This window comes from Bufo bufo, chromosome 6 (assembly GCF_905171765.1).
Source record: "Bufo bufo chromosome 6, aBufBuf1.1, whole genome shotgun sequence".
NCBI lineage: Eukaryota > Metazoa > Chordata > Amphibia > Anura > Bufonidae > Bufo > Bufo bufo.
Window position 1 is genome coordinate 37,509,667 of NC_053394.1, and position 13,050 is coordinate 37,522,716.

The 13,050-nt window shown below is 49.5% G+C and overlaps 1 protein-coding gene across 1 annotated transcript in view; it reads left to right on the forward strand.

Annotated features, from left to right (window-relative positions):
* The window catches only part of LOC121003106 (canalicular multispecific organic anion transporter 1-like), a 198,950-nt gene that overhangs the window by 74,649 nt on the left and 111,251 nt on the right, over positions 1–13,050 (forward strand). The window contains exons 9-10 of the mRNA XM_040434685.1: positions 912–1,089; positions 1,297–1,551. Coding sequence (XP_040290619.1) covers positions 912–1,089; positions 1,297–1,551 — 433 coding nt within the window. The remainder of the gene's footprint in view (positions 1–911; positions 1,090–1,296; positions 1,552–13,050) is intronic.

Genomic DNA, 13,050 nt, shown 5'->3' on the forward strand with positions numbered 1-13,050 from the left:
AACAGCAACCCGACAGTCTGAGCAGAATACCGGCCTGTTAGTGATTTTGCTTTGAGGTCCAGAAGCTTTAAAGGGCTTCTGTCACCCCACTAAACTGTTTTTTTTATTTTTTTGGGTTACTTATAATCCCTATACTGCGATTTATGCATACATACTTTAATTAATCATTTTGGTTCAGCAGATTCTGTTAAAAACGTACTTTTAAAATATGCAAATTACCTTGCTACCAGCAAGTAGGGCAGCTACTTGCTGGTAGAAGCCGCATCCTCCTATCCTAAAGACGCCCCCTCCGCATGTTGATTGACAGGGCCAGCGGACGGGATCTTTCTCTGCTGGCCCTGTTTGCATTTAAAATCTGGCGCCTGCGCCGTACTTGAGGAGGACGCTCGCTCGGCTGCTCCATCCTCAATGCGCCTGCGCCGGGTGTAGATGTGACATCATCGGCGCAGGCGCATTGAGGATGAAGCGGCCAAAGGAGCGTCCGCCTCTCAGTGCGCCTGCGCCGACTGAATACCGTTACGGCGCAGGCGCGAGATCTTGATAGCAGACAGAACCAGCCAGAGGACGATCCCGTCCGCTGGCCCTGTCAATCAACATGCGGAGGGGGCGTTTTTAGGATAGGAGGATGCGGCTGCTACCAGCAAGTAGCCGTCCTTCTTGCTGGTAGCAAGGTTATTTGCATATTTTAAAAGTACGTTTTTACCAAAATCTGCTGAACCAAAATGATTAATTACAGTATGTATGCATAAATCGCAGTATAGGGATTATAAGTAACCAAAAAAAACAAAAACTGTTTAGTGGGGTGACAGAAGCCCTTTAAGCTCCATCTCAGTTTTTTTTTTTCAGGGCAAATACTACTTGATGTTACAGTATTTTAATGTATTGTAATGTGTCCTGTTGCTGATTTGCAGAGCGATGGTTTCATTCACATCCAACCCTAAGGAGTATCTATGGAAGGGATTTTTTTATGCGGCCTTGCTGCTGGTAACAGGTTTAATCCAGTCACTCTGCCTGCAACAATATTTCCAGGGCTGCTTCGTCTTGGGAATGAGAGTCCGTACAACACTAACCGCTGCCGTGTACAAAAAAGTGAGTATACATGATGAATGGTATACAAGGTCTACATGGGCTTGTAAGGCTATTGCAATATAACTTCAGGGTTTCCCTACATGCAACAATTGTGTCTGTCGATGAATCAGGAAGATCAGGATTCAAAAACTTATTTAAAATCTATGGCGCCTCTTAAAACAGAAGAATAGATCTGTCATTGACCCGTGGTCTTCTCTATCCCTCTAGGCTCTGACTGTCTCAAATGCCATCCGGAAGGAGTCAACAGTAGGAGAAACCGTGAACCTGATGTCTGCAGATGCACAGGAATTCATGGATCTAATGAACTCCATTCATCTCATTTGGTCCTCACCTCTGCAGGTCATAGTTTCTGTGGTATTCCTCTGGGCAGAACTGGGACCGTCAGTCCTGGCAGGACTTGGAGTGATAATCCTTTTGATACCAATCAACGCAGTCCTAGCTACTAAATCAAAGACATTCCAGGTGAGGCTGTCAACATCTACTGGGCATGCCCCAATTTGCCCAAACTGGCGTCATGTTGGAGGACTTCATCACCTTCAAGTTGGCATAGTCCACTGTTTGCTAATATTGCAGTACCATGACACACATGCCCACACTCCTGCCAAGTTCAGGAGACACTTGAAAAAAGGACAGAGCTTTCAGACTTCCAATTTTTCTTGAAAATCAACCTAATTATTAGATTTTTTTTAATGGCAGCTGGAGATTGTTCCTGCTGCCAACAATAAGAAGCGGGTGCTGTAGTTTACACTTTAAAGGGGGCACTATAGCTGGAACATTAAAGGAAAAGCTATGGCTGTCACTGTTATAGGTGAAACTGTAGAGGACACTGGTATAGGCACACCATGACTATTACTTTTATGGGACTTTGTGGCTGCCACTTGTTTTGCACAATGCAGAACAGTTCTTCACTAGAGATGAGCGAACACCTGGATGTTCGGGTTCGAGAAGTTCGGCCGAACTTCCCGGAAATGTTCGGGTTCGGGATCCGAACCCGACCCAAATTTCGTCCCGAAACCGAACCCCATTGAAGTCAATGGGGACCCAAACTTTTCGGGACTAAAAAGGCTGTAAAACAGCCCAGGAAAGAGCTAGAGGGCTGCAAAAGGCAGCAACATGTAGGTAAATCCCCTGCAAACAAATGTGGATAGGGAAATTAATAATAAAAAAATAATAATAATTAACCAATATCAATTGGACAGAGGTCCCATAGCAGAGAATCGGGCTTCACGTCAGCAGAGAATCAGTCTCTTCATGCCATAGCAGAGAATCTGGCATCATGTCAGCAGAGAATCAGTCTTCATGTCATAGCAGAGAATCAGGCTTCACGTCACCCACCACTGGAACAGGCCACTGTCACATATTTAGGCCCAGGCACCCAGGCAGAGGAGAGAGGTCCCATAACAGAGATTCAGGCTTCATGTCAGCACAGAATCAGTCTTCATGTCATAGCAGAGAATCAGGCTTCACGTCACCCACCACAGGAACAGGCCACTGTCACATATTTAGGCCCCGGCACCCAGACAGAGAAGAGAGGTCCCGTAACAGAGATTCAGGCTTCATGTCAGCACAGAATCAGTCTTCATGTCATAGCAGAGAATCAGGCTTCACGTCACCCACCACTGGAACAGGCCACTGTCACATATTTAAGCACAGGCACCCAGGCAGAGGAGAGAAGTCCCATAACAGAGATTCAGGCTTCATGTCAGCACAGAATCAGTCTTCATGTCATAGCAGAGAATCAGGCTTCACGTCACCCACCACTGGAACAGGCCACTGTCACATATTTAGGCCCAGGCACCCAGGCAGAGGAGAGAGGTCCCATAACAGAGATTCAGGCTTCATGTCAGCACAGAATCAGTCTTCATGTCATAGCAGAGAATCAGGCTTCACGTCACCCACCACTGGAACAGGCCACTGTCACATATTTAGGCCCCGTCACCCAGACAGAGGAGAGAGGTCCCGTAACAGAGATTCAGGCTTCATGTCAGCACAGAATCAGTCTTCATGTCATAGCAGAGAATCAGGCTTCACGTCACCCACCACAGGAACAGGCCACTGTCACATATTTAGGCCCCGGCACCCAGACAGAGGAGAGAGGTCCCGTAACAGAGATTCAGGCTTCATGTCAGCACAGAATCAGTCTTCATGTCATAACAGAGAATCAGGCTTCACGTCACCCACCACAGGAACAGGCCACTGTCACATATTTAGGCCCCGTCACCCAGACAGAGGAGAGAGGTCCCGTAACAGAGATTCAGGCTTCATGTCAGCACAGAATCAGTCTTCATGTCACAGCAGAGAATCAGGCTTCACGTCACCCACCACAGGAACAGGCCACTGTCACATATTTAGGCCCCGGCACCCAGACAGAGGAGAGAGGTCCCGTAACAGAGATTCAGGCTTCATGTCAGCACAGAATCAGTCTTCATGTCATAACAGAGAATCAGGCTTCACGTCACCCACCACAGGAACAGGCCACTGTCACATATTTAGGCCCCGTCACCCAGACAGAGGAGAGAGGTCCCGTAACAGAGATTCAGGCTTCATGTCAGCACAGAACCAGTCTTCATGTCATAGCAGAGAATCAGGCTTCACGTCACCCACCACTGGAACAGGCCACTGTCACATATTTAGGCCCAGGCACCCAGGCAGAGGAGAGAGGTCCCATAACAGTGATTCAGGCTTCATGTCAGCACAGAATCAGTCTTCATGTCATAGCAGAGAATCAGGCTTCACGTCACCCACCACAGGAACAGGCCACTGTCACATATTTAGGCCCCGGCACCCAGACAGAGGAGAGAGGTCCCGTAACAGAGATTCAGGCTTCATGTCAGCACAGAATCAGTCTTCATGTCATAGCAGAGAATCAGGCTTCACGTCACCCACCACTGGAACAGGCCACTGTCACATATTTAGGCCCCGGCACCCAGACAGAGGAGAGAGGTCCCGTAACAGAGATTCAGGCTTCATGTCAGCACAGAATCAGTCTTCATGTCATAGCAGAGAATCAGGCTTCACGTCACCCACCACTGGAACAGGCCACTGTCACACATTTAGGCCCCGGCACCCAGACAGAGGAGAGGTTCATTCAACTTTGGGTTGCCCCGCAATATAATGGTAAAATGAAAATAAAAATAGGATTGAATGAGGAAGTGCCCTGGAGTACAATAATATATTGTTAAGGGGAGGTAATTAATGTCTAATCTGCACAAGGGATGGACAGGTCCTGTGGGATCCATGCCTGGTTCATTTTTATGAACGTCAGCTTGTCCACATTGGCTGTAAACAGGCGGCTGCGTTTGTCTGTAATGACGCCCCCTGCCGTGCTGAATACACGTTCAGACAAAACGCTGGCTGCCGGGCAGGCCAGCACCTCCAAGGCATAAAAGGCTAGCTCTGGCCACGTGGACAATTTGGAGACCCAGAAGTTGAATGGGGCCGAACCATCAGTCAGTACGTGGAGGGCTGTGCACAGGTACTGTTCCACCATGTTAGTGAAATGTTGCCTCCTGCTAACACGTTCCGTATCAGGTGGTGGTGCAGTTAGCTGTGGCGTGGTGACAAAACTTTTCCACATCTCTGCCATGCTAACCCTGCCCTCAGAGGAGCTGGCCGTGACACAGCTGCGTTGGCGACCTCTTGCTCCTCCTCTTCCTTCGCCTTGGGCTTCCACTGGTTCCCCTGTGACATTTGGGAATGCTCTCAGTAGCGCGTCTACCAACGTGCGCTTGTACTCGCGCATCTTCTTATCACGCTCCAGTGTAGGAAGTAAGGTGGGCACATTGTCTTTGTACCGGGGATCCAGCAGGGTGGCAACCCAGTAGTCCGCACACGTTGAAATGTGGGCAACTCTGCTGTCGTTGCGCAGGCACTGCAGCATGTAGTCGCTCATGTGTGCCAGGCTGCCCAGAGGTAAGGACAAGCTGTCCTCTGTGGGAGGCGTATCGTCATCGTCCTGTGTTTCCCCCCAGCCACGCACACCAGTGATGGGCCCGAGCTGCTTTGGGTGCCACCCTGCTGTGAACATGCTTCATCCTCATCCTCCTCCACCTCCTCCTCATCCTCGTCCTCCTCGTCCTCCAGTAGTGGGCCCTGTCTGGCCACATTTGTACCTGGCCTCTGGTGTTGCAAAAAACCTCCCTCTGAGTCACTTCGAAGAGACTGGCCTGAAAGTGCTAAAAATGACCCCTCTTCCTCCTGTTCCTCCTAGGCCACCTCCTCTTCCATCATCGCCCTAAGTGTTTTCTCAAGGAGACATAGAAGTGGTATTGTAATGGTGATAACGGCGTCATCGCCACTGGCCATGTTGGTGGAGTACTCGAAACAGCGCAACAGGGCACACAGGTCTCGCATGGAGGCCCAGTCATTGGTGGTGAAGTGGGTCTGATCCACAGTGCGACTGACCCGTGCGTGCTGCAGCTGAAACTCCACTATGGCCTGCTGCTGCTCGCACAGTCTGTCCAGCATATGCAAGGTGGAGTTCCACCTGGTGGGCACGTCGCATATGAGGCGGTGAGCGGGAAGGCCGAAGTTACGCTGTAGCGCAGACAGGCGAGCAGCGGCAGGGTGTGAACGCCGGAAGCACGAACAGACGGCCCGCACTTTATGCAGCAGCTCTGACATGTCGGGGTAGTTGCGAATGAACTTCTGCACCACCAAATTCAGCACATGCGCCAGGCAAGGGATGTGCGTCAAACCGGCTAGTCCCAGAGCTGCAACGAGATTTCGCCCATTATCGCACACCACCAGGCCGGGCTTGAGGCTCACCGGCAGCAACCACTCGTCGGTCTGTTGTTCTATACCCCGCCACAACTCCTGTGCGGTGTGGGGCCTGTCCCCCAAACATATGAGTTTCAGAACGGCCTGCTGACGTTTACCCCGGGCTGTGCTGAAGTTGGTGGTGAAGGTGTGTGGCTGACTGGATGAGCAGGTGGAAGAAGAGGAGGAGGAAGCTGAGTAGGAGGAGGAGGAGACAGGAGGCAAAGAATGTTGCCCTGCGATCCTTGGCGGCGGAAGGACGTGCGCCAAACAGCTCTCCGCCTGGGGCCCAGCCGCCACTACATTTACCCAGTGTGCAGTTAGGGAGATATAGCGTCCCTGGCCGTGCTTACTGGTCCACGTATCTGTGGTTAGGTGGACCTTGCCACAGATGGCGTTGCGCAGTGCACACTTGATTTTATCGGACACTTGGTTGTGCAGGGAAGGCACAGCTCTCTTGGAGAAGTAGTGCCGGCTGGGAACAACATACTGTGGGACAGCAAGCGACATGAGCTGTTTGAAGCTGTCTGTGTCCACCAGCCTAAATGACAGCATTTCATAGGCGAGTAGTTTAGAAATGCTGGCATTCAGGGCCAGGGATCGAGGGTGGCTAGGTGGGAATTTACGCTTTCTCTCAAATGTTTGTGAGATGGAGAGCTGAACGCTGCCGTGTGACATGGTTGAGATGCTTGGTGATGCAGGTGGTGGTGTTGGTGGTACATCCCATGTTTGCTGGGCGGCAGGTGCCAACGTTCCTCCAGAGGCGGAGGAAGAGGCCGAGGCGGCGGCAGCAGCAGAAGAGGCCGAGGCAGCAGCAGCAGAAGAGGTAGCAGGGGGAGCCTGAGTGACTTCTTTGTTTTTAAGGTGTTTACTCCACTGCAGTTCATGCTTTGCATGCAGGTGCCTGGTCATGCAGGTTGTGCTAAGGTTCGGAACGTTAATGCCTCGCTTCAGGCTCTGATGGCACAGCGTGCAAACCACTCGGGTCTTGTCGTCAGCGCAGTGTTTGAAGAAGTGCCATGCCAGGGAACTCCTTGAAGCTGCCTTTGGGGTGCTCGGTCCCAGATGGCGGTGGTCAGTAGCAGGCGGAGTCTCTTGGCGGCGGGTGTTCTGATTTTGCCCACTGCTCCCTCTTTTGCTACGCTGTTGGCTCGGTCTCACCACTGCCTCTTCTTCCGAACTCTGAAAGTCAGTGGCACGACCTTCATTCCATGTGGGGTCTAGGACCTCATCGTCCCCTGCATCGTCTTCCACCCAGTCTTGATCCCTGACCTCCTGTTCAGTCTGCACACTGCAGAAAGACGCAGCAGTTGGCACCTGTGTTTCGTCATCATCAGAGACGTGCTGAGGTGGTATTCCTATGTCCTCATCATCAAGAAACATAAATGGTTGTGCGTTAGTGCATTCTATCTCTTCCACCCCTGGGGAAGGGCTAGGTGGATGCCCTTGGGAAACCCTGGCAGCAAAGTCTTCAAACAGCATAAGAGACTGCTGCATAACTTGAGGCTCAGACAGTTTCCCTGATATGCATGGGGGTGATGTGACAGACTGATGGGCTTGGTTTTCATGCGCCATCTGTGCGCTTTCTGCAGAAGACTGGGTGGGAGATAATGTGAACGTGCTGGATGCACTGTCGGCCACCCAATTGACTAATGCCTGTACCTGCTCAGGCCTTACCATCCTTAGAACGGCATTGGGCCCCACCAAATATCGCTGTAAATTCTGCTGGCTACTGGGACCTGAGGTAGTTGGTTCACTAGGACGTGTGGCTGTGGCAGAACGGCCACGTCCTCTCCCAGCACCAGAGGGTCCACTAACACCACCACGACCATGTCCACGTCCGCGTCCCTTATTAGATGTTTTCCTCATTGTTCCCGTTCACCACAATTTTGAAAATGGCAAATTTGGGAATAGTTTTTCAACCCAGAACAAAAACTGTGCTTTTACGGTCACTACAAATAATTTGACCAGCTAAAACAGTACAGATTTGGTTGAATAGAAATGTGAGGCCTATTTTTTTTTGCGCTGTGTGACAGGTATACGTTTAATCACAGAAATAGACTTGTATCTGCACGGTAGCGTGTGTGTTAAGTTTTTCTGAATGACACTATCAGCACCTTGAATCTAAGATATCCTTTTTGGGATAGATTTCAAGTAGGCCTGATATAACATAAACTACTTATTTTGAGAATGGCAAATTTGGGAATAGTTTTTCAACCCAGAACAAAAACTGTGCTCTTACAGTCACTACAAATAACTTGACCAGCTAAAACAGTACAGATTTGGTTGAATAGAAATGTGAGGCCTATTTTTTTTTGCGCTGTGTGACAGGTATACGTTTAATCACAGAATTAGACTTGTATCTGCACGGTAGCGTGTGTGTTAAGTTTTTCTGAATGACACTATCAGCACCTTGAATCTAAGATATCCTTTTTGGGATAGATTTCAAGTAGGCCTGATATAGCATAAACTACTTATTTTGAGAATGGCAAATTTTGGAATAGTTTTTCAACCCAGAACAAAAACTGTGCTTTTACGGTCACTACAAATAACTTGACCAGCTAAAACAGTACAGATTTGGTTGAATAGAAATGTCAGGCCTATTTTTTAGGCGCTGGGTGACAGGCTCAACTTGCCCCTGATGTAGTATATGGCCAAAAAATAACCACACTATTGATGGTTAAATGCACTTGGGTGACACAGGCTCAGCCTGCACCTGATGTAGTATATGGCCAAAAATGAACCACACTGTTGATGGTTAAATGCACTTGGGTGACACAGGCTCAGCCTGCACCTGATGTAGTATATGGCCAAAAATTAACCACACTGTTGATGGTTAAATGCACTTGGGTGACACAGGCTCAGCCTGCACCTGATGTAGTATATGGCCAAAAAATAACCACACTGTTGATGGTTAAATGCACTTGGGTGACACAGGCTCAGCCTGCACCTGATGTAGTATATGGCCAAAAAATAACCAGACTGTTGATGGTTAAATGCACTTCGGTGACACAGGCTCAGCCTGCAGCTGATGTAGGATATAGCAAAAAATAACCACACTATTGATGGTTAAAAGCACTTGGGTGACACAGGCTCAGCCTGCACCTGATGTAGTATATGGCCAAAAAATAACCAGACTGTTGATGGTTAAATGCACTTCGGTGACACAGGCTCAGCCTGCAGCTGATGTAGGATATAGCAAAAAATAACCACACTATTGATGGTTAAAAGCACTTGGTGGTAGCTTGTGCTGGCGCACCACAAGCCACAAAATGGCCGCCGATCACCCCAGAAAAAAGTGATATAAAAACGCTCTGGGCAGCCTAAAAAAAGTGAGCAATTCGATATTAGCACTTCAATGATCCACAGCTGGAGATCGATCACAGAATGAAGTCTTTTGGAGGAGTTAATCTGCCTAATCTCGCCCTAACGTCGCAGCAGCAACCTCTCCCTATGCTTGAATCAGCAGAGTGACGTGCAGCGCTACGTGACCCAAGCTTATATAGAGGCTGGGTCACATGCTGCACTGGCCAATCACAGCCATGCCAATAGTAGGCAAGGCTGTGATGGCCTCTTGGGGCAAGTAGTATGACGCTTGTTGATTGGCTGCTTTGCAGCCTTTCAAAAAGCGCCAAGAAAGCGCCGAACACCGAACCCGAACCCGGACTTTTGCGAAAATGTTCGGGTCCGTGTCACGGACACCCCAAAATTCGGTACGAACCCGAACTATACAGTTCGGGTTCGCTCATCCCTATTCTTCACTAAAGAATTCAAATGCAAACAGATAAGGACAGTTGTTATCATGCAATGGATTAGCTGTTGTTGCACAGATGTTACAGGTTTCATGGCTGCACTGGTAGTTGAAAAGTATGATTTTTGTCTTTCCTGTAAAATCCTACTTTCTCGTTCGTATCATTGGTGGACACAGAAGACCATGGGACGTTAAAGAGCAGTATCATGGGGAGGGAACAAGACCAGAATGAAGGACACACCCGGACCCCGGAAAAAGGACAGAAAGAGCCATTCCCAGGAAGGCCAGCCAGAAAGCGTCTGAATAACCAGACGCCCGGCTGGGCAGAAGAAGAACAGCCCCGGGGACATAATCCACAAGATGGGCAAGAATGAAAACAAGTCAGGCGCCAGAGCATATGGAGTGACTGTGGAATATACCGGAGAGAGAAAACATAGCCTGGGCCTAGAAGACTTCTAAGGCTACTTTCACACTAGCGGTACGGACCTCGGGCAGGCTGTTCTGTCGGGTGAACAGCCTGTCGGATCCGTCCTGCCACTAGTGACCGTACTTGACTATAATGGGGGCGGGGCGGAGTTCTGGTGGAGACATGGCAGCACATGGCGAGAGGCTGCCGGGATAAAACTACGACATGTCCAACATTTGTTCCGGCAGCCTCTCGCCGTGCGCTGCAGTGCCATCCTGGAACTCCGTCCCCGCCCCCATTATAGTCAATGGGGATGGAGCAGCAGTCCGGAGGCACACGGTCACTAGCGGCAGGACGGATCCGACAGGCTGTTCACCCGACAGAACAGCCTGCCCGAGGTCTGTGCCGCTAGTGTGAAAGTAGCCTTAGAAGTCTTCTAGGCCCAGGTTATGTTTTCTCTCTCCGGTATATTCCATAGTCGCTCCGTTTGCTCTGGCGCCTGACTTGTTTTCATTCTTGCCCATCTTGTCGATATTCGGTGTGCTCTCCACTTCTTCCGAAGTCTCCTAAGCCGTGGCTTATGTCCCCGGGGCTGTTCTTCTTGATCAACAGTCACGACATGGCATGAGAAGAAAACAAGCTGAAAATGGTGTCTGGATACCAAGGGCCAGAGAACTGCAGACATGACAAATCTTGCCCCCCCTGTGGGGGAAGAAATAGAGGTGTCAGAAGGCGACAACCCCAAACTCCATACCAGGCTGTCAAAGGAGAATAGGCACCCCAGCAGAACCATTAAAGGGTTTCTATCACTTCGTATGCCATAATTAGCTCTCAGACACTAGCGATCCGCTAGTGTCTGCTCTGGCCAACCATCCTAATATAAGAGCTTTTTGGGCAGCCGTTTTGCTAAAAAAATAACTTTTATAAATATGCTAATGAGCCTCTAGGTGCTATGTGGGCGTCATTAGCACCTAGAGGCTCCGTCTACCTTCATACACAGCCACCGCCCAGCGCGTCCCTCCAGCCCGCCCATCTCCTGATGAATGCGATCCTCCGTGTGACGCAACGGACGAATTCTCGCGCATGCGCCGTGCGCGGCTGTATTCGGCGCATGCGCAGAGAATGTCTGACCGCTTCCCTGCTCAGACATCTCCACTGCGCCTGCGCCGATGACGTCATAGTGCTCCAAGGAACAGGCGCAGTGGAGATGTCTGAGCAGGGAAGCGGTCAGACATTCTCTGCGCATGCGCCGAATACAGCCGCGCACGGCGCATGCGCGAGAATTCGTCCGTTGCGTCACACGGAGGATCGCATTCATCAGGAGATGGGCGGGCTGGAGGGACGCGCTGGGCGGTGGCTGTGTATGAAGGTAGACGGAGCCTCTAGGTGCTAATGACGCCCACATAGCACCTAGAGGCTCATTAGCATATTTATAAAAGTTATTTTTTTAGCAAAACGGCTGCCCAAAAAGCTCTTATATTAGGATGGTGTGCCAGAGCAGACACTAGCGGATCGCTAGTGTCTGAGAGCTAATTATGGCATACGAAGTGATAGAAACCCTTTAACAAATCAGGGCTAGAGAACCTGGATGTCAGGCATGACCATGGCCCATAAGAAAAGAATATCAAGGGAGAGAAGAGACACAATGGGAACAAGGCAGTGGAACCGACCCAAAAAAACACAAAAAAATTGGGAAGTAACCTGGTAGGAAAAGAGTGTCCTTCAGGATCAAAAAAACATCCCATTTAGACCTACGGCCAAGGGGTTTGTCTCTTAAGAATGTTCCTCAAGGAGAATGACAATGTGGTAAGCAGAGACATGGAGAGGAGGAACTTCAGCTCCATAACAAGACAAGAGAGAAGCCATCTGATACTTATGGAAGGCTGCCTGAACTGGCAGACCTAACCGGAAGCTAAAGAAAAAGTACCGAGGCTAAGGGACAGACCGGAACCAGATATGGGATAAATACTGCGTACAGGAAGGGAGTGTGGATGTTGAATGCCAGAAAAAAAAAATGGTAACAGATCCATACTACCCGCGCAGATACTCCACAGCAGAAAGGGGGCCTACAAGATCCGAACGGCTATGGAAACTGGCCAAGCAAGCAGAAACAGTATCTGCGGAAGTGAAACTACTCGCCTTGCTGAAGGGGAGAAGTAGAAGAGGCTGATACTATTCTGTAGAGAACTAGTGTAAGTGGTGACAACAAGGACCGCTGTACTCGGTGAGGGAAGCAGTGCAGACTAGTGTTGATCGAGCACCAAAGTGCTCGGGTACTCTGGCCGAACACATCGGGATGCTCGGGTGCTCGGTAGAGTATAATGGAAGTTAATGGGAGAACCCGAGCATTAAACCAGGCACCCCCTGCTCTGAAGAGGGAAGGGTGCCTGGTTCATAAGAAAAGGTCAGAAATTGATGGAAACACGACAGAAATGGTTCGGGAACAGCATGAGGAGGATGTCTGGATGCATCTTGGACTCTCAGGTCGCTGCTGGGAAAGATGTTGTCCGGGTAGTACGCCACTTTTACAGACTGACAATAATACACACAAAACTTGAAGATAAAATCGATTTTAGAGGAAAGATTATTAGGAAACATTCTTTCCTGTATATTTACTTGTATATAAGGTGCAAGTGCTGCCAAAAATTACAACCAAGAGGCACTCCAATACAACCTGTATATCACATAAAGGAGGGCCTCATTCACATTGTGGTAATTGTGGTAATTGTTCAGGTAGTGGGACTCCTACACTCATAAATCCTATGCACTAAGTGAAGGGGCTGCCAAAAATTACAAGCAACATTTCTTACACATACACAGCCATGAAAAATTATGATTAATGGCCTGCTGGGGACCCTCAAAAACATTTGGAGCAAGAGCCTGCTGATCTGACCATCTAAACCATTATGGGCAAGGGTCTGCTGCCACTTTGGTGACTCTAGATAACCTGGGGCCAATAGCACATCCCCGTGATGGCGACGATCCATTCGGATGTCTGCCCTTTCAACTTTCGATGTTATTCTCTGCGCCTACCATGGTGACCACG